At 41.0% G+C, this 22,196-nt stretch overlaps 1 protein-coding gene across 6 annotated transcripts in view; it reads left to right on the plus strand.

Annotated features, from left to right (window-relative positions):
* Positions 1–22,196, plus strand: part of LOC122556561 (uncharacterized) — a 112,511-nt gene that overhangs the window by 77,275 nt on the left and 13,040 nt on the right. For all 6 annotated transcript variants that reach the window (XM_043703368.2, XM_043703371.2, XM_043703369.2 and 3 more), the window contains 5 exons: positions 1,386–1,492; positions 4,996–5,042; positions 13,008–13,122; positions 13,222–13,326; positions 14,892–15,095. In XM_043703368.2, coding sequence (XP_043559303.2) covers positions 1,386–1,492; positions 4,996–5,042; positions 13,008–13,122; positions 13,222–13,326; positions 14,892–15,095 — 578 coding nt within the window. The remainder of the gene's footprint in view (positions 1–1,385; positions 1,493–4,995; positions 5,043–13,007; positions 13,123–13,221; positions 13,327–14,891; positions 15,096–22,196) is intronic.

A 22,196-nucleotide genomic window follows, 5' to 3' on the forward strand; every position in this document is an offset into this window, starting at 1 on the left:
AACCCATGTCATGACAGGACCAGCGAATTTATTTTGATGCACTCACGGTCTTCACCTATCTAGCTTCTCTTCTTTCCTGGCTTACTGTCAATAGCCCCTTTGTCTGCCCAACCTTCTTTTTCTCTCTTCTCTCTCCAACTATGCACTCACTCCTTCCACCCTCTTTCCCATCCCCATCATCAGCATAAATACCACCTTTTCCTAGCTGCTTTCAGTTCTGAAGAAAAGTTGCTGGACCTGAAACACTATTTCTGCGTTCTCTCCACAGATGCTGTCAGACCTGCTGAGATCCTCCAACAATTTCTGTTTGTTTGTTTGTATCATAGGATAGCTGGTGGCTGAGAATCTACACTCTGCCAATGAATTGGCACCTTAGGGATGGCAGAAGAACAGAGTCATTAGCAAAGTACAGTTGGCAAGAACATAATATCATTAGGATCAAAGGTCTCAAGTCACAAAAAGATATATTTTCTTCCAGCTCCTGATGTGACCAATAAAATTGGTGCCAGTGGGAAATGTAGAAATTGGATTTGTAGTTAGTTGTAATTACTTGGACCTTTTTATTAACATCAGCGACCACAAATCCTGAAAGCATGAGGGCCAAGACATTGATTTTCTACCGAAAACTGTTGCAAATGTGCAGCATATTTAAAGTGGGCCCTCAAAGATGTGATTTGAGTTGTCTATTTCGGGCTGTAGGTACATAAACAGGTGAGCTGTGATGCGAGTCAGGCAATCTGATATAACTACTCAGTCAGATTCCTGGGAAATCCTGTTGGCTTCTGTACAAGGCAAGCTATCCCCAGGTGCGGTTGGAGATGAACAGGAAAAAAAACTTAGTGAAGGCTGGCACCAACCCATAAGACTCCTGTTTCTCCTGCCTCAATATTGAATCCAGCAGTTAATTTTAAGCATCAAAAAAAGTGCAAACTGCATTTGGCAGCTAGCCCAGTTGAAGAAGAAAGATTTCTCCCAGAAATTGCTTCTGTCTCTCTTATTTTTCTTTCTGCCCCCTGAAAACAGTGCAAATGAAACCAGATGCTCAGTTTTTTTCTGAAATGCATATAACCCAAAATCTAGTGACTGCAAAATCATATACTTAAACTGCCTGAAATTTCAGGAATATTAGAGCAAGATCATTGCTGATGATTGAACTTGAACTTGATACTTTCAGCATTTCATCAAACTGTTAGCTGTTAACATTCAATCAGCTTCCTCTCCACAGAATGAAATTCCCAGCAGACGGAGGGAGCTGAGATCATGATAAAGTGAACTTCCTTACAAAAATTTCCTAATTAGTAACATTTTTAATAACTCAAGTGGATTTTCATCCATGCTGCTAAAATTAAAGTACAATCGACTTTGTATGTTATTTCCTCATCAAGGAGAACTGCCCCTGGCTGATGCACCCAAACCTTCAGATCAGCATTTTCAGTCCCAAAAGCCAAAGGTGCCAGACGAGACACGTGATCAAAGACAGCAACTAAAAATGGTAATTGATGCTCACTCAAACCTTTTTAGGTTGAATATCTTTTGCTGCTTTCACATTATTTGCCAGTTGTTGTTTGTTATAATTGCTACAAAAGGCATTTTGTGTAAATAATTTATTCTGTGCTTTCTCAATGTTGAAAAATGAACAAATTGCACATTATCCTTGAATTACATTATTCAGGATAAATGAAAATTCATGGGATATCAAATCACCCAATTTTTCTGAGGTTCTATGTCAGTTTGCATTGTAATCTTAATATTTTTATGATTTATCGAGAGAATGGGAAGTATGGCAGCAATTAGATTATTTTTTAGATTAGATTACATTACATTACAGTGTGGAAACAGGCCCTTCGGCCCAACTAGTCCACACCGATCCGCCGAAACGCAACCCACCCATACCCCTACATTTACCCCTTACCTAACACTACGGGCAATTTAGCATGGCCAATTCACCTTACCTGCACATCTTTGGACTGTGGGAAGAAACCGGAGCACCCGGAGGAAATCCACGCAGACACAGAGAGAACGTGCAAACGCCACACAGTCAGTCGCCTGAGGCGGGAATTGAACCCGGGTCTCTAGCGCTGTGAGGCAGCAGTACTAACCACTGTGCCACCGTGCCGCACAGAATGTGGAAGTTTTTTTTTAAACCGCATCCTACAAGTTAAAATATTTTAGCTAAATTGCCCATGATTACAGACAGTGATTCCAACTTTAAAGTTGCATTACTCTCCTGGGTTTACACCAGTTTGAATGAGACCAGACACTCAGCGCCTTTGATGATGCTGCCTTCCTGATCAGACAGATGTTGAACAGACAGATAGACAACAGTGGGGATCTTTCCTTCTATATTCAGATCAGATTGAATTCAGTCAGATCCTATCTTCTGGGAGCCAAATCAAAGGCCAAAAGTGTTTCAGTAGTTTAGATCATTTTAAAACTTTCATTTCAGGCCCACGTCTTCCTCCCTTGAACTTATACCCAACAAATCACTGATCACACAATTTTCCTGATTAAAGCAAAAAGTAAGAGACATTTTGCAAAAATTAATTTTGGAAAAGAGCACATTGGCCAAATACATTAACACACAGGTATTAATTCTCAGATAATAAAGGATAAGACAAGAAATGTTCCAAATGGCTTTCAGTTGGGCATCCTTGCACATTTGGATGGGTGTCACTAGATACTGATTTTTTTTTTTACTAGACAGATATGGTTGTCACTGGGATCTTTTCAGATACAGTTCATTCAGGAAATTATGAGAGGCAATCTTTCAGAAACCTTTCAGGCAGAATAGCTGTTTTCACTCTTCAGCTCTCATAGAGAATCCACAAGAGGATTTCTCTGATAATTAACAAAGGCTGAGTTGGCTGTTTTATCACTTTGTAGGTTATATCTCAACTGAACACCAAAACCATACCAAACAACCGCAGCTCCTGACATCCATAAATTCAGTCATGTGACTTCCAGTCAGTCCAAACAGTTAACTGAAACCACATAGCTTCACTAAACAAGTTCAAGCAATTAGGTTAAGTCATGTGACTTCCAGAAATAGACTTTAAACAGAGTGACCCAAAGTGTTGTTTCTGTAACATTTATTTAGAAAAAGTCAATGAAAGGATACTTTGGCACACTTTGTCATGGGATCTCCTCATATTGCAAATGAATCAGATTTCACGATCTTCTCAGTATGAGTCTTCAAAAACTTTCATAATGCAAATGCCATCATAACAGCATGAAAAACAATTTATTGATGTTGAAGCCCAATCTTTGGTAAGATTTGGCAAGTTGGTACAGTACTGGAATCCCAAAGAATGCTACAATCAGGCATCAAAGACACATCTCAAAAATCTGGGAGTTTGAGATCCCAGTGAAGTTCACGTCACCATCAAAATCCCAAGGTTAGAATTGTGTTTTATAACACAATCCCATGCAGCAGTGATTTCCATGTAATCCTATTTTCATTGAAGTTTGATAATTTTCTGTACTTTCCAATGAGGAAACAATTAAATGAATGCAATTGAGTCAATTTTTTTTGGCTTTGCCTACCCTCCAGTGAACTATCCAGCCTCACCCTATAAACATACCACTCTATGATGTAATTTGTCAGTTCAAAGACATACTGATTCATTTATGACAGAAGTGTCCAAGAATGTTCTATGTAGAGCACATAGTTCAGTGAAGCTACAATTCATTTCTTGTATGAATATATTTCAACTTGCTGGTGCCTGTAGATCGTACTGTTCCAATGGTAGATATATCTCCCAGAAGCAACTCCTCTGAAACCAGGTTATAGTCCAACAGGTTTGTTTGGAAGCACTAGCTTTCAGAGTGCTGCTCCTTCATCTAATGCTTCCAAATAAATCTGTTGGACTAAAACTTGGTGTTGTGATTTTTAACTTTGTACACTCCAGTCCAACACCAGCGTCTCCAAATCATCTCTGAAAGCAGATATTTTAAGCACCCAGGCAATGGAATAAAAAACATAAATTCAGATATGATTCAATTATCTATGTCTAATAAACTGCATTGTTAGAGTTTAGAAGCTGTCAGTCACACTTCAGATAGAAAAGTCATGAATTTTGGATTCTCACTCAAATAATTTAAGGATTCATTCTCAATAACTATTGAAAGTGTAAACTAGGAAGTCTATTGCAGCTTTTTGAGTTGAAGGTCAATTTGAAGTGGATGTATGGGAGAACCATTAAAACAGCAACTTAAAAATTACTACAATAAGCATGATTCCTTTTTAGTGATATCCATAATTATTATAGTATTGCAGTAAGCAGGTCTTAATTATTACACACTTCTTTGATAATCAAGAAGAAAAGGGGACTATACAGAAGATCAAATAATGTACAGTATTATAATTTCCCAGAGTACTACTTGACTCTTGTGATTCTTACAGTTCTGAATGACCACAAACAAAAATAAGCAGAATAGAAAGTCATATTTGTTGTACCTAACTTGTCAGGGGAAAAAAAGAGGAACAAAGCACAGTAATTTAGCAGTGCACTGTCTTAATTAAATCTAGCACAATTTCTCCCAGTTATGGAACTTCATTCAGATTTCCCAGGCAAATTTTATTCTTAAATATTTAAACATCTATTGCATAACAATGGGGCCCTTCAAGCAACTAGCTGAAAATAAGCAGGGTAGGTGTCAGGCTGGCCCAGTTGAGGATTGTCCAGCACCATTCCCTACTCCCACAGCTGCCAACACCAGTTCAGTAAAATACCACTTCTTCTTGAGTGAGGAGGGGCGGCTCCTGGTCTCCTAGGCCACTCCAGTCCCCCATCTCATGACTTCCTCAAGGCCCTCTGCCAGGGAAACAGGACACCCAGCATTGATGTCTTTGCACAGATGGGTTACCTGTGATAACTGGCCATTATTCCATGGTTTGTTTCACACATGTTAACGATGTGTCACCACTCCAGGTTAATTACTAGACCAGTTAATCAGACCAACGATATCTTTTATATTTGAATTTTATTCTTCTAGGAATTGACTGTAAGAGCGAAGTATGATTTCCATGGTCAAACGTCAAAGTGAGTTTCAATTCATTTTTTTATTAATCAGAGAATTTCTAACATACTTTTTTACATGTATTGACATATATATGTATCTGTAGAGAATGAAGCTAACCTCCTTTTCAGTAAACATTCAACAAAGTTTTTGTACAACTGGCTGACAGCGTGTCAAAAATATTTTATATATTACCATTTCCTTTTTCAGCTCTTCACTCACAGAAATTCAAAGCAATATTTGATTTGTTTTGATTTACTGTCAAGTGTACCTCAGTACAGTGAAAAGCGTTGTTTGTGAAGAGTACAGGCAGATCATAGTAAGCAAGGAAATACAGATCATAGGGTGCAAAGATCTTAGACAGAGTGAGACTCACAGGTGACATTGCACATGTGCATGAGGTAATATCAACATTAACAAGATCAGCATTACTTGAAGTTAGAAAGTCTATTCATCAGTTTAATAATGGCAGGTAAGAAGCTGTTCTTGAACTTTGTCCAAGCTTCTGTGTCTTCTGCCTGACGGAAGAGTTGGTAGGAGGGCATTACCAGGGGAGGATGGGTCTTTGGTGATGTTAGCAACCTCTCCATGGCAACAAGAAGTGTAAATGGAGCCCATGTAATGGGGGGGAAGTGGGTGGGGGTTTGGTTTCTGTGATGGTCTGGGCTGTACACACAACTTTTTGTAGTCCTGGGCAGATCAGTTGCTATATTAGGCCATTATATAGCCAGATAGAATGCTTTCTATGGTGCATCTGTAAATGTTGGTGAGGGTCCTTATGGACATACCAAATTTCCTGAGCTGCCTGAGGAATAAGAGATGTTATTGTGCCTTCTAGACTGTCGCATCTCCTTGGAAATCCAGGACAGGCTGTCAGTTATTGACACTCCTGTGAATTTGACACTCTCAACCTCTACTCCGATGTAGATGGGGTCATGTTCTCCTCCTTCCTTTCTGAAGTCAATGATCAATTCTTTAGTTTTGCCAGCATTAAGAGAGAGGTTGTTATCTCTGCAGCATAATACTAAGCCTCCTCTCTGTATTCTGACTCATTGTTGTTTCATATCTAGCCTAACACAGTGATATCGTCAGCAGACTTGCAGATGGCATATATTTGGAATTTGCCTACACAGTCATGGGTATAGAGGAAGTACATTAGGGGGCTGAGAAGACATCCAGGAAGGGCTCCAGTATTGAGTGTTATCATGGAGGAAGTGCAGTTGTCTATCCTCACTGATAGGGTTAGAAAGCTTACGATCCAGTTGCAGAGGGCTGAGTTTTGAGATCAGTCTAGAGGGGAAAATGGTGTTGAAGGCAAAGCTGTAGATGATGAGCAGGAGTCTAACGTAGGTGTCCTTGTTGTCCAGATGTTCCAGAGATGAGAGCAGGCTAGGGAAATGGTGTCCCCTGTGGACCTGTTGTATTGATAGGCAATTGCAGGGGAATGAGACAGGCTGGGAGGCTTGAGGTGATGTAGGCCATGACCAGTCTCTCGAAGCACTTCATGATTATGGAGGTAAGAGCCACTGGGCGGTAGTTGTTGAAGCACGCTGCATGTGTTTTCTTTGGGATTGGGATGATGGTGGTCTCCTTGAAGCAGGTGGGACTTCGCATTGCAGCAAGGAGAGGTTGGAGATGTCAGCGAATAGCTTCACCGGCTGGTCCGCACAGGATCTGAGTGCACGGCCGGGGACTCCGTATGGGCCCGTTGCGTTCCTTGGGTTGACTCCCAGGAAGACCATTCCAACGTCTATAGTGGTGACAGAGGGGAACATGTGCGTCTGGGGCTGTTGAGGCAGGTGAAACCGCCCCACTGATATTCTGCTCGAACTGAGCATAGGAAGCATTAAGCGCATCAGGGAGGGATGTGTTGCTATCTTGTTCTGCTTCATTTTGTATCCTGTTATGTTATTTAGGCCTAGCCATAGGACCAGAAGTCCGCTGGTTTGTTGGGGCCTCTAACTTGGTCCAGTACAGCTTTTTGGCATCTCTGATGGCTTTGCTGAGGTTATATCTGAATTTCCTGTGAAATCTGGATCATCCGACGACTGCTGCATGTGTGGTGTTCAGTAGAGAGTGGATTTCTGGTTCATCCAGGGTTTCTGGTTGGGGAATACCCGGATTGACTAGTTTGTCATGCAGTCCTCTATGCACTTGCTAATGAAGTCCGTGACAGTGGTGGCGTATTTGTTTAGGTTTTCTGCTGAGTACTTTAACACGGTCCAGTATACCGATTCCAAGCAATTCGGAGACTATTCCACTGCCTTGGACCAGCATTGTATTTCCTTCTGTGAAGGATCCTCCTATTTCAGCTTCTGCTTGTAAACTGGGAGGGGGAACACAGTGTTGTGATCTGATTTTCTGAAGTGTGGGTGGGGATGGAGCGGTAGGCGTCTTTAATAGTTGTGTAGCAGTGGTCCAGGCTGTTCAGTCCTCTGGTGGGGCAGTAAATGTGTTGGTGGTACTTTGGCAGCACCCTCTTGAGGTTGGCCTGGTTGAAGTTACTGACCACGATAAACACAACCTCGGGGAATTTCAGAGTTTTTGTGGTGGTGTAAATTTCATCCAGGACATTCTTCACATCCACATAGGGGTGGGATGTAGACTGCTGTCAGGATGGTGGATGTGAACTCACACAGCAGACAGTAGGGATGGTATTTCACCGTAAACTATACTCTGTCCGGGGAGTGGTGGCTCGCCAATACAATAACAAGATAATTGTTATTGGCTTTGGAATTTGCTTTTCAAAAGACCTACAAGGGAATGGGATTGGATCAGGGTGGGGTTGAGCAGAAGTACTTTTCAACAGACCCCCGCTCCCCAATACTAGGTCCCTTGATCAGGAAGTTAGAGCCTTTGAACTTGGAGGATTTGAACAAATTGAGTGAGTGGGCATGTGTTCAGCAGACGAGATATAATGTGGATAAATGGGAGCTTATTCAATTTGTTAGAAAAAAAAAGGCAATTTATTACCTGATGACAACACATTGAGACAGGGGGATGTGCAATGAGGCCTGGGTGTACACCAATTGCTAAAAGTAAGCAAGTAGATGCAGCAGGTAGTGAAGGAAGAAGTAGTGTGTTGACCTTCATAGCAAGAGGATTTAAATATAGGAGTAAGGATGTCTTGGTGCAACTGGGGCCTTGGTGAGACCACACCTGGAGTATTGTGTGCAGCATTGGTCAGCTTTATGTGAGGAAGGATGTTTTTGGCTCTGCAGAGAGTGTCACGAAGATTTAACAGACTGATTCCTGGGATAGTTGGACTGACATATGAAGAAAGATTGGATTGGTTAAGACTTTATTCATTGGAGTTTTGAAGAATGAGGCAGTATCTCATAGAAACCTATAAAATCCTAAAGGGACAAGACAGAGTAAATGCATGAAGGATGTTCTCAATAACCGAGAAGTTCAGACCAGGAGTCACTGTCTAAGCATACAGGATAGGCCATTTAGGACTGAGGTGAGGAGAAATTATTTCAACCACACAATGGTGAGCCTGTGGAATTCATTGCTACTGGAAGTGTTTGAGGCCAAAACATTGAATGCTTTCAAGAATTGGAAAGATACAGCTCTTAGGGCTAAGGGGTTAAATATTATGAGACATAAGTGGGAGCAGGTTACTAATTTGGATGACCAGCCTTGATCACATTTAATGGCGGAGCAAGCTGGAAGGATCAAATGGCCTACTTCTGTTCTTATTTTCGATGTTTAAATGGATCCACCAGTCAATATCCACATTGCCTCAGGAGCCTGAAAGAAAACATTCCAGTCTTTGCTTATCATATTCCCCATATGGCAAGCCTCTCCTGCCCTCCACAGAGTTAGTACCAGTGGCTGCAGGATATCACCCTGGGCTAGGCATTAACCAGCTATGTAAAAACCTGAACTGACAGTGGGAGAGGAAGGCCGGTTACAGAGCTACCTGCCATAGACTAAGAGTGGAGATGGGAGGTGGCAGGTCCCCATGTGCCATCCTCCTTCCCTATTCAATGCATTTCCTGCTATCTATAAAACACAAAGTTCCACCCATTGTCCATCAATAGCTGCCCTGAGGAGATATTGGTGAGCTTTTGCTTTGAACTTCTGCAGTCCTTGTGCTGGAAATCCCCATAACAGTGGTCAGTAGAAACTCATCGATTGTTTGCCTGATATTGTGATTTTCTACTCCTGTTAAAAGCTGATCTTGAAACAGTGGATAAACCAAATGCTTCAATCCAAATTCCAAGCTGATGCAATATTTTAGGTTTGAGTCCATTCCTTCAGGAGATTAAAACAAATTGAAAGAGGACTGACCAGATGAGAGGTAACAATCATATCAGAAATTTATTTTGGCACAAACTTAGAGTTCTAAATGTTCATCAGCAGTGATTAATGTAACAGTAAGCCTTATAAAAATGTTTTAAAGATTTAGTTTGTTGATAAAGTTGCTGGAATTGATCTATTAGTAAGTACTGATTGTTTAGTTCCCTGATTGTTTTATGCCCTGAAGATGGGAAAGAACTGGATGGGTGGGCTGGATAACAAATTATAGCAGACCATTGTGGATTACCTTTCCTCCCCATGGATATTTTACTACCGGCGAGAGTGGTGCCAGGCTGACCATGGACAAATTGAAACCCAAATTACCAGGCAAAGGGCTCCTCCAGCCCAGGATGAAGTTTTATTTTTGCCAGAAGTGGGGACACTCCACGTCAAGTGTCAGACTTACCAGGTTTCACCTGGATGCCCTGTTTCAGGACTTCCATGTGCATTGGATGCTGCCTCCAATACCCCCCCATCACCCTTCACCCTACGCTCATGACCCCATCATCTCCACCCCCACACCCACTCCATCCTACCCTTGCCAGAAGCTGTCACCCTGATTTAAAAGGCCTGGTGTGTGGCAACTCCTCTTTGGGCTCCCTGGAGTTACCATTTCTGGTGGCCTCACAGCAAGAAGAGAACTGCCGGCAATTTAATTGGTCAGCTGCTTTCAAAGGAAGGGCTATCTCTCAGAAAGAGGCAGAAGCCACCCTTCAAGTTGATTAGTAGGCAAAGGGCCAGAAACTGGCATGGGTGGGGAGATCCCTCTGCTCATCCACTTGGTAGTGTGGATGAGCAGAGGGATCTTGGTGTCCATGTACACAGATCTCTGAAAGTTGCCACCCAGGTAAATAGTGCGGTGAGGAAGGCATATGGTGTACTGGCTTTTATTGGTAGAGGAATTGAGTTCCGGAGTCCTGAGGTCATGATGCAGTTGTATAAGACTCTGGTGCGGCCGCATCTGGAATATTGTGTGCAGTTTTGGTCGCCATACTATAGGAAGGATGTGGAGTCACTGGAACGGGTGCAGAGGAGGTTTACCAGGATGTTGCCTGGTATGGAAGGAAGATCGTATGAGGAAAGACTGAGACACTTGGGGCTGTTTTCATTAGAGAAAAGAAGGTTTAGGGGTGACTTGATTGAGGTGTACAAGATGATTAGGGGGTTAGATAGGGTTGACAGTGTGAACCTTTTCCTGCGTATGGAGTCGGGTATTACAAGGGGGCATAGCTTTAAATTAAGGGGGGGGTAGATATAGGACTGAAGTTAGGGGTAGGTTCTTCACTCAGCGAGTCGTAAGTTCATGGAATGCCCTGCCAGTAGCAGTGGTGGACTCTCCCTCTTTATGGGCATTTAAGCGGGCATTGGATAGGTATATGGAGGATAGTGGGTTAGTATAGGTTAGGTGGGCTTGGATCGGCGCAACATCGAGGGCCAAAGGGCCTGTACTGCGCTGTATTCTTCTATGTTCTATATAGGATTGTTGAGTTGGCCAAAGAGAGATCTGCTGCTAAATTTTACACCAGAGTGGGGATCTCATGCTCCTGTCAAAATAGTAGTTAGAGCATCCACTCTACAATCCCTCAAAAAGTTCATGCAAGGATATCATATCCATTTTGGAGAAACCAGAATTGAGCCTAAGGCAAATGTTTCAGGCATTCTTCTATTTTTATCTGTGTTCACATGACTGAACAATGAGCTCACTGAAACCAATTAGAATCAAGGAAAGACCAGAGACACAGACTGTGATTTTATGTAGAAGTGATGACTCTATGCCACAGCCAGGAAGTTAAGGACAAGCCCTGCTCTGCTGTCCTTGCAACTCAAACCCAAATTTTACATTGTTTAATGTCAAACTGTGGACCAGTTGAGAAAGAATATCCAGGCTCCAAAATCAGCCAATTAGACATTCAGTAGCTCTTTGGTCCCCAGCAGTACCTCTGGAAGTGGTGAACACTGCTTGGATCACAGAAAACCGTAGATGTGTGGCCATCAAGGAAACATGGAAAACAGGAGTGGGTTTCAGGCTCACTGGGGCCAATGAGGCAAGTCCAGGCAAGGTTGGCAGATGACCAGGATGTTGTGAAGAGCTTTACCAAGAAAGGTCAACCCATACCCCTTCATGGGTCAGAGAATCTGATCTGGAGTGACCCCCAACCAGGTCTGCAGGGATGCTGTCTGGTTTTACTGGGTGCCCATCCCAGTTGACCAACCAATGGTAAAGATCCAGCAACAAAGGAAAGAGGCACTTAAATGGCAAATAATTGAGATTACGGTAGAGATTCAGTTAGACTCAGGATAAATCGACCACCTTCCTTGTCACTGGTAAAATACACTGAATGCAGACAGTCATGGATATATGCCTATCAATAAAGCAAGATGACATTAATAATGAGGCACATGCTAATACTAACACATGCAAATGGACCTCTCACTGCTCACTAGTGAAAATCTTTTCTCACTGTTCAACACTTGGTTGGAAAATGGAACATTTTGTTCTCAATGTCTGGAATCTCCTTATTGCCTAACTTTCTTGCCAATGCCCATGTGGCTCAGCAACTGGAATAACTCAACCCAAAGTATATAAAACATTTGTTTATTAAATTTGATCTGCACTGTCATCATTGAGGTAATATTTTAACCGATTAGATTAAAGTTAAAGAGATATAGAATTTTATGCATCATCATGTAACTAAAAAATAAATATTTCCACTGCCATTGATTGATCCTGAATGTGCAGCAGAAATGAGACAAAGAACGGTGACTCAGTGGTTAGCACTACTGCCTCAGAGTGCCAGGGTCGGGATCGATTCCACCCTTGGGGTTACACATTTTCCTCGTGTCTGCACGGGATTCCTCCAGGTTTCCTCCCACAGTCCAAAGATATGCATGTTAGGTGAATTGGCCATGCTAAATTACCCGTAGTGTTCAGGGGTGTGTCAGTTTTGGCTGAAATGTCGATTTTCCTGCTCCTCGGATGCTGCCTGACCTCCTGAGCTTTTCCAGCACCACTCTAATCTTGACTCTAATCTTCAGCATCTGTAGTATCCAATTCTGTCTTGGTGCATTAGTCAAGGGAAATGTAAAGTTATAGAATTGGGGAAAGCGTCTGGGTGGGATACTCTTCGGAGGGTCGGTGTAAACTTGTTGGGCCGAATGGCCTGTTTCCGCACTGTAGGGATTCTATGAATACCTCATTTATCAATTCTTTTCAACTCTCCAAAAGGGCTGATGTTTAGTTCAGAACATAATTCTTTTATTAGTTTTTCAATTCCCTCACCTCTGTTCATATCTGCTCTGTAGAAATAAAATGAAAATACCTTCACTCTCTTAGGGTAACTGCAGAGGCCCTATATGGAATAACATTGAACAGTTTTAGCTCTGTTAATACTCTGCAAGAGCCCCTAAGACTACCTATAAAATCAGACTTTGGCCACCCATCCAAACATTTTAATCAGATATATGGCCATTTTGCTTTTCTTTGGATCACATAATAACATTCCAGGACAGCACACAAGCTTTTCACATTAGGGAAGTTCTATTGAAATAGTTTCATTCTTTAATTGCTGGCAAACACATCTAAGAGAGTCCATCTCTAAATAATGGACTCTTTTGATGTGGTAACATGATAATTTTTAAGGGTCAGTTGCACAATCACATGAAACTCAATAATATTTCCACAGAGAATTGCCTGTCAGAAAGGGAGACATCATCTTCATCCACAGACAGAAGGATCACAACTGGTATGAAGGGCAATGTAATGGAAAGAGTGGCTTAATCCCAATTTGCTACGTAGAGGTTGGAGAAAATTTAATGCATTCATTTTTTTGAAAACAAATTTCAGTAACCGGCTTTATTCTTATTAAGATATTACTGATTGCAACATTTTTTTGTCAGTCTGCTTCTGACCCACAGAGAGATGAACAAAAAGCACTTGATGAAATTGCCATTGCTAGATTCAGATTTGCTGCCTTGACTAACATAGAACTGCCATTGGAAAAGGTAAACTATCCATGTCGATCAAGCTTTTAACCAAAGGTCTTGATTATTTTATAAAGTTTTATGAAATTAAACCTAATATAAATGAAGACATTAAAATTGCAGCAGTTTCATAAATGCATTTTAGGGAAGGAAATCTGTCCTTATCTCCAGTAGATGAGCACCTACTGCCCACCCTCAGCTAATGAATCATTATTCTGTTATGTTTAATACCACTTGGAGGAAGAAATGAAGGTGGTAAGGACACAGAATGTACTCTGGGTGGGTAACTTCAATGTCCATCACAAAGAGTGGCTCAGTAACACCTCTACTGGTAGACCTGGCCCATTTCTAAAAGGACATGGCTACTAGCTTATATCTGTGACAGTTGATAAGGGAACCAATAAGAGGGGCAAACATACTTGACCTCATGTGATGTGTAGATCCTAGATGACAGGAATGAGCACCTCACATAGTGTTGTGGAGATACGACTGCCATTCTGGATAGGCCAGACATTGAACAGTTCTGGCAACTCAAAACTGGACATCCATGAGAGTCTGTGGGCCATCAGTAGCAGTAGAATTCCATTCAACACCTAATGTATAAACTTATGGCTTAGGGCGGCACGGTGGCACAGTGGTTAGCACTGCTGCCTCACAGCGCCAGAGACCCGGGTTCAATTCCCGCCTCAGGAGACTGACTGTGTGGAGTTTGCACATACTCCCCGTGTCTGCGTGGGTTTCCTCCGGGTGCTCCGGTTTCCTCCCACAGTCACAAAGATGTGCAGGTCAGGTGAATTGGCCATGCTAAATTGCCCGTAGTGTTAGGTAAGGGGTAAATGTAGGGGTATGGGTGGGTTACGCTTCGGCGGGTCGGTGTGGACTTGTTGGGCCGAAGGGCCTGTTTCCACACTGTAATGTAATCTAATCTAATCAAATCATTTCCTCCACCTGACCATTATTAACATATAGCTATCAATTCTATACACTGCAGTTCTGCCAGCCTGTCCTTCATAACTAGCTGCACCATGTATACAGATATGTTATCCCTTAATCACAGTAAGAACCCTATTTAAAATACCAGACCATCTCACATAGACATCACAATTGTGACAGTGTATCATTGGTCAAAAGTGAAAAGCTGAGACATTGTGCACACATATGGTCAAATTATAATTAAATTTATGTTAAACTGTTAAATAACCATTAAGTTTTCACTGCTTAAATTGTGAAACAAATGATAGCTAAACATGGGTTTCATATTTTGAGGGAAACGTCATGGTTATAGTGATAGCTTGAATTGCAATATTGCGTCCAATACCAATCCAGCTTAGTGGTTTTGCCTACTGGAGTATGAGTATACTTTACTGAAACACAGCAGGTCACTTGTGTGCAATGCTCTTCTTCGCAGAATGCATTTGAATACAGAGATGTTAAATTGACTAGAGTGTGCTTACAACCAGTCACAAGGAGATAGGGAGGAAAGAGAATATTACTTTGGCTATAAATGCCATGAATCAAATTATTGAAATCTGTTATAAAGGTCCATATATTGTACTGAAGCTTTAAATAATGATGATTTGTTTCAGAACCAGTCAGTCGTCCTGCTCAGGAGAATAGATGAGAACTGGTATGAAGGAAAATATCCAGGGACAAATCGGAAAGGGATATTTCCTGTCACATATGTTGAAGTCATTGGTAAATCAACCGATGTGCCTGTCTTCCACCAACATCTTCCAACATCTGAGAATGATTTGAAAATAAAAATGACTTCCCAGAGGCCTTTTCAACAGGTAAGATAGCACAGGGGTTGATTTTATTTGATTTTCAGGATGTTAATTGAAATAAAAAAGAGAGTGTGATTGCGACAAGAGGCACTTTATTATCTTCCAGTGCTGTTGTACCAATGCACCTAAAGTAAGATTGAAACTTACTGAGCATTGGATCACTGACTGACAGCACTGTGGAGGATAAAGGGGAGATTGTTTAATCCTCACACTCACACATCCACCACTCTGCACAAACCCTTGCCCCTTCCTTCATCACAAGATTGAATTACATCAAACTGTCAAATGAAGAACACTGTATTCCTGTTAGGTGAAGCAACAAAGTAGTTGAGACTGTTACATTTAAGTTATTGTATGTTGCTAACTAGAAAACAACATTTGTACAAATCTGGAATAAAGCCATCCAGGCCACCCAACTTATCATGGAAGAATTTAGTCAGATTTTTGAACAGTAAGGAAAAGAAATGAGGTGTATACCCTTCAGTGGAACCCTTCTTTCAAAACAAAAAGTGAAAAGGCGAGGACAGAAATGTTAATAAAACATCTATGCACATGATGGTTAATGTCATAACACTTAGTGTCATCTAAGTAGGTATGTGTGCCAAACATCTGAGGTTATGCAACCTTATTTATATTTTTACCTCTGGTGTCATTGTGAACAAGACCTTGCAATACTAGATGGGACATGATCGAGCATGGTGTTTGAATTTATAATTGCAACTTTAATTCTGCAATGTTTTCATACCATTTGCATAATACTGTACAGTTTATTTGAATGATATACAGCACGGTATATGCGCAAGTTCTCTCTTTTTGAAATGCTATAGTAATTTGTAAAATTGCTCTCAAGACTAATGTGCAAAAGGTATAATTTAGCATTTAATTTCAGTCCCATGTCTTCTTTAGTTACTTTCTGAGACTATTCATCCAAGGGTTGTTCAACTTCCATTTCCTTTGTTACCCTTTCATTTTCTGAGTGTCTAATGCCCCAATTAACGGTCAATTCATTTTTTTTTCACCGCCATTTCAATAACTATCACTATATCATAGATTCCCTTCACTGTACCTATATTGTTCAATAAGTCGGATTTGGCAACAGGTGTCAGGCTACTGCTGTCTTGTGTTTGTAAATAAGGCATTTTCATTATTCAGCAGAGAGTTATGTTTACGCTATATTTTTGATATCTGTCAATACTGCCACAAAAGAAAAGGCAATTAAATAATTCAGGAGCTTCCCTTTACTGCCAGTATCTAGGCCCACAATAATGCGTATTGAAATCAAAACAATGTAACCAGTTGTTTTAGAAAGTAGATACTGTAATCCCCCTTCACTTGTCAAGTTGTTCAATGGACAATTTAATGAACATATTGGTGTGGTGATATTAATTAAAAATGATTTGCCTTATTTATTTGGTAAGTGATATATGAACTAATCGAGCAATATCTAAAAATAATTCTCACACAATTTCAAGTTATTTCCATACAATTCCACATATTGCAGAAAATAACAGCATTTTCTAAGCTTTAGAAAACATAGCAGCAATATCCAGGTGAGAAGTTGGTGGATCCTTGAAGTGAGTTCCTTTCCATCTACTTCTTTGAACCACCATAACAGCTTACAGAAATTTCCCAATGGAGTGCTCCTCCATCCTTCCTCCACAAGCCTTCTCGTTACTTCGTGCTTCACCCACCCTCCCCCTTCCACACAAATCATCATATTGTCCCCCCTCATGAGGCCATTGATTTCTTCCAACCTACCTCTCTGCTTCCAACAGTACACCATGCTTACCACAGACAAGCAGTTCCCCTCACCTTCTCTCCACACTTCAGGTTTCTGATCTTCCCAGAGGAGTCCATTTCCCTCTGAGTCCACCAATCCATCCCTTCCAGTCTCTGATGGACACGTCTGTGATCCTCAATTACCCCATCCTCTCCTCACACCCAGTTCTCAAAATCCGCTGCCCGAAGGCCTCTGATCTCCACCCCCACCATGCTCACCCTCAGGCTTGAAGGTCCCTAGTGACCTTCATCCCCATCAAAATCTCTGACATTCTCTGCAAGAACTTCTCCCCTCCATCTGGTTTCCGATCTGTCCTTCCCAAACCTCACCCTTTGATCAGCTGGAGATGGACAATAATTCTGGTTTAGCCAGAGATGCTCACACTCCTTTTTTAAAGTGTCATTGTTCATGGCAACATAAATTGAAAGGTTTTGAAGGGAAAATGAGGGCTGTGCAACAAATTCTATACTTGCTTTTACTGACCATGACAGCACATCATGTTTATATGAACCTGTTATCCTGTAACTGTTTCATTTCCCTCCACGGCTCTCAGAGCTCTCGTTATTCAAACCATTCTACCCTGATATTGGCTGATTGTTATAGGCTTCTATCCCATGTGGACATGACTTATGTTTGAGTGATTGTCATCTAACTGTAGAACCGGCTTGGAACACAGCCTTCCTATCCCAAAAAAAATTATCTAATCATTCTAAATTTGTACCACTACATGTATGAAAATGTGTTAATTTTTAATTCCTATGGGCATCTCAATGAGTTTCTGCGAGTCTCATAGGACTTGTGCATTATCACTATTTTCAAGGGCATTTTGGATCACTTCTTCCTGCCGAACAATTATTCTTAGAATGTGAATCAGTTAGCTGGATAACTAGAATGTGGTGCAAATTAAAGCCAACAGTGCAGGTTCAATCCCAGTACCAGCTGTGGTAGTTGTTGGAAGCCTGCCACATCAGCAGTACCCAATGTTTGTGGCGGGGTTACCCTTAAGCTATGCAGAATTAATTGTCTCTCTGATTGAGAGGGATACCTGTAGCTTCTTGTGGACTAAGGCTCCTTACAGATGTACATGATTCTTAAGAATAATGGTGATGATATAATATCTTTAAGAGATATATTTTGTCCTTTTTTTAAGAGAAATATTAAGACAGAGTTAGTGAGCAGTCTAAGCAAAGCCAGAGTAAATAGTTTGTGAGGCCTTGAAGTTTTTTTTAAGTTGGAACAATTCAAGCAGCCTGAATAGGTGTGGTCAAACAGAACCAGGATTTTTAGTTCTAGTTCTCAGTTCCTGCTGGGTTCTTCAAGAAGTGAAAGCTGTTTTTCCCTCTCTCAATTATAGCTAAAAGCTGGGAGTTCTCTTCCTGTTGCTGAGGTTGCATGCGAGACAATCTGTTTTTCTGAACTTACCTTTTATCAAGGGGGTGTTTATGGGATGTTATTTTATTGGAACAGTTACTGTTTAGTAGTAAGAATCTTTATTCTGTTACATTTTGTAATAGAGTTACAGCTAAGGAAATTCTTTCCTTTTTTTTATTCTTCTGTTGCATTTTAACTATAGTCTATTTAAAAAAAGTATGTTTTGCTTCGAGTCTGGTAGTTTGACCAATTAAATTGCATCCAGAATAAAATGTCTGGCAATTGCTTTTAAAATAAGAAAACGTGAGGGTCTAGGCTACCTTCTCAATATGTTTTGAGGGGGCCTGGTCTGCTCCATAATATAATTCCCATTCTTATGATGGTTTGTAACTTGTGTTATGTTATAGCAGTACATTGTTAAAGCATTAATGTTGAACTTATGTCTACAATCACGTAGAACTGAACTACTCTCTATACAAGTTCAAGCAAAATAAAGCTGATATGTGCGTGCCTGCAGCCTAATCATGATAAATACAGATTTATACCAAGAAACATTCTGCTTCAATAGTGTTAGGCTGTTGTAAACTGCAGACAAAGCTAAGACAGTCTGTAAATCTTTCTATCACACAGGCTGTTGAACAGTTAATTCAGATTTTAATCTAAGAAAAAGAAAAATCATGAGCCATAAATATATTTTCAACCCAGTTGTGGTTATAACCATGAAAACCATTGCCAACTGTCAGTGAACTGCTTATATTTTGTGTACTGAGAAACTCAAGAGCGTTTTTTTAACAAACGTGATGTCATTACATCATCAATGAAGCCATCATAGCTCTCTCTCTCATCCGGTGATTAGAAGGTATTGTGTTTTACTCTCATGGGTGACAGCAACATTAGATTTTTTTTATAATCAGCAGTTTTGACCGTAAATGCACTGTATGCCAGTCTTATTTTTCCTTTATCCAAGAACTCTACAATTTTAATAGATAGAAAACTTTTTTGCCACCAATAATTTAGTAAATAAACCATTATGGTCTAGAACATTGGATTGCCCTTTGCCTGTATAAAGGTGGCTTGAAATTCACCATTCAACATTGTCTGCCATACTGATTACGAGTGGTCAGTATGTTTCCATTGCTTGCTCCTTAAACTGGCATTAAATTCATTGTACAAGCAAATTGAGGGTGAAAAGTCTCTTTTAGGCCCTTGTGTCGAAATTGTATTGTATTGTAAAAGATTATAGAACATACCATACTGGAAACCTCTGCCCACAGCTGATTATTCCCAAATGTAATACCGTTGGAGTGGAATTTCATGTTCTGTCATGCGAAGCAATATGAACAATTAAACTGCATTTATCTTTGGTGAACCATGAGAACTCCAGCAAAGGAGTTCAACAACATCATTAAATCTGTAATTAAGAACACAGAGCACTGAAAAAACTCAACAGATCAAGCAGAACTTGTGAATCTAGAAAGAGAGTAACCACTTCAGAATTAGGTTGAGTGAGGAGAACAGAGGAATTGATAATATGCCAATGCCATAACATAGTTCTTAATAAAAAGATCTAGAGACGTTAAGAAATTAAGGATTGGTAGAGGTATATGGAGAATTTTGGAGATGAGTAAAAGATTTTGCTGTGTTAGGGAAAGTCTCCAAGTCAAAGAAGTGGGCAAAAAAGGTAGAGATAATGAACAAAGGCATCAACATAGATTCATAGATTCATAGAGATGTACAGCATGGAAACAGACCCTTCGGTCCAACCTGTCCATGCCGACCAGATATTCCAACCCAATCTAGTCCCACCTGTCAGCACCCGGCCCATATCCCTCCAAACCCTTCCTATTCATATACCCATCCAAATGCCTCTTAAATGTTACAATTGTACCAGCCTCCACCACACCTTCTGGCAGCTCATTCCATACACATACCATCCTCTCGTGAAAAAGTTGCCCCTTAGGTCTCTTTTATATCTTTCCCCTCTCACTCTAAACTTATACCCTCTCGTTCTGGACTCCCCCACCCCAGGGAAAAGACTTTGTCTATTTATCCTATCCATGTCCCTCATAATTTTGTAAACCTCTATAAGGTCACCCCTCAGCCTCCGATGCTCCAGGGAAAACAGCCCCAGCCTGTTCAGCTTCTCCCTATAGCTCAAATCCTCCAACCCTGGCAACATCCTTGTAAATCTTTTCTGAACCCTTTCAAGTTTCACAACATCTTTCTGATAGGAAGGAGACCAGAATTGCATGCAATATTCCAACAGTGGCCTAACTAATGTCCTGTACAGCCGCAACATGACCTCCCAACTCCTGTACTCAATACTCTGACCACTGACAAATTCAAAACTTATTGAGGTGGGCATAAAGGTAGAGGCTTTGCTGAGGAGAGATAGTCCAGAGTCAGAGAGGGGAAGATCAGAAGGTTCTGTGGATACTTGAAAAGAGGAAGATATTGAAAAAGATGGGCACTGGGGAAGTGAAGTAGAAGATATATCAAAGGGGTGTTGGTATCTATGAGATATTCAGTTGAAACTTTATTGCTGGAACAGCACAGCAGGTCAGGCAGCATCCAGGGAACAGGAGATTCGACGTTTCGGGCACAGGCCCTTCTTCGGCCTGTGCCCGAAACGTCGAATCTCCTGTTCCCTGGATGCTGCCTGACCTGCTGTGCTGTTCCAGCAATAAAGTTTCAACTTGATCTCCAGCATCTGCAGACCTCACTTTCTCCTCTATGAGATATTCAATCTTGCAATCCTTTACACTTAAAAGGAAAAGAAGTGTTAAAGCACCACATGCAATGAAAAGTGAAGTGAAACTGAGGACTCAGACTGTTTTGAGATAAAGTGAGTCAATGCTGTTTACAAGAGAGATCAAGAGTTTGTACTGGGCAATACACTGCATTGAGATTTGAGAATATAGCGAGAACAGCAGAGTGAGGAATGCTACATGTCTAGAAGATGTTTGTCAAGGGTGGAAATTCAGTTGGAATCCACAGGGAACAGGTTTCAGATGTGGACAGTTGCTAAGGAAGAGGATGTGGCTGAGGAGGGTTTTTTTTAAGCTACCTTATCAAATATGAGATTGGAAGTAGAAAGCAATGGAGATGAACAAGATAGAAGATAGGGCAGCACACTGGCTCAGTGGTTAGCACTGCTGCCTCACATTTCCAGGGATACAGGTTCAATCACAGACTCAGGCAACTGTGTGGAATTCACATGTTCTCCCCTGTCAGCATGGGATTCCTCCGGGTGCTCCAGTTTCCTCCCACAGTCCAAAGATGTTCACATTAGGTGAATTGGCCATGCTAAGTTGTCCATAGTGTCCTGGGATGTGCAGGCCACGTAGATTAGCCATGGAAAATGCGGGGTTGTAAGAATGAGGTGGGGGGTGCTCTTAAGAGGGTCAGTGTGGACTTGGTGGGCCAAATGACATGGTTCTAAAGAGACACATTGAAATCCAACTGGCAAGAAGAGTAGAACTTCAAGATGGCATTCCTGAAAAAACAGTGCCATTGAATTAAACAATCATTCAAAATCAACATATTGCAGGCAATGGAAAACTAAAATCAAAACAGTAAATTGGAGAAATACTCAAAAGGGCAAGAAACATTATGGAGGGAAAAAAATTATCGTTGATCTGCAAGTATTCTGTCCACAGATGCTGTCAGCCATACTAAATGTTTCCAGCATTTTCGACTGTATATTTCAGATTTCCAGCAATCATATTATTTTGCTTTGGTACCAATAAATATGTAAGTGATTTCCATTGTTCATGTTAAGATCAATAGAATGTGCTTTCCCTTTGAACAAGAATAAACCCCCCCCCCCCCCCCCCCCCACCCCATCTCTGCAGAAGAGACAAATGGCTGCACTTAATTCTTTGGGGTCATAACTCAATGCAATTTAACAGACATCAAAACATGATTCCACCTGGGACTCAGTGCAAACACATAAA

Source organism: Chiloscyllium plagiosum, unplaced genomic scaffold (assembly GCF_037043375.1).
Source record: "Chiloscyllium plagiosum isolate Xiang-an unplaced genomic scaffold, Cpla_swu_hap1 HiC_scaffold_16, whole genome shotgun sequence".
Taxonomy (NCBI): Eukaryota; Metazoa; Chordata; class Chondrichthyes; order Orectolobiformes; family Hemiscylliidae; genus Chiloscyllium; species Chiloscyllium plagiosum.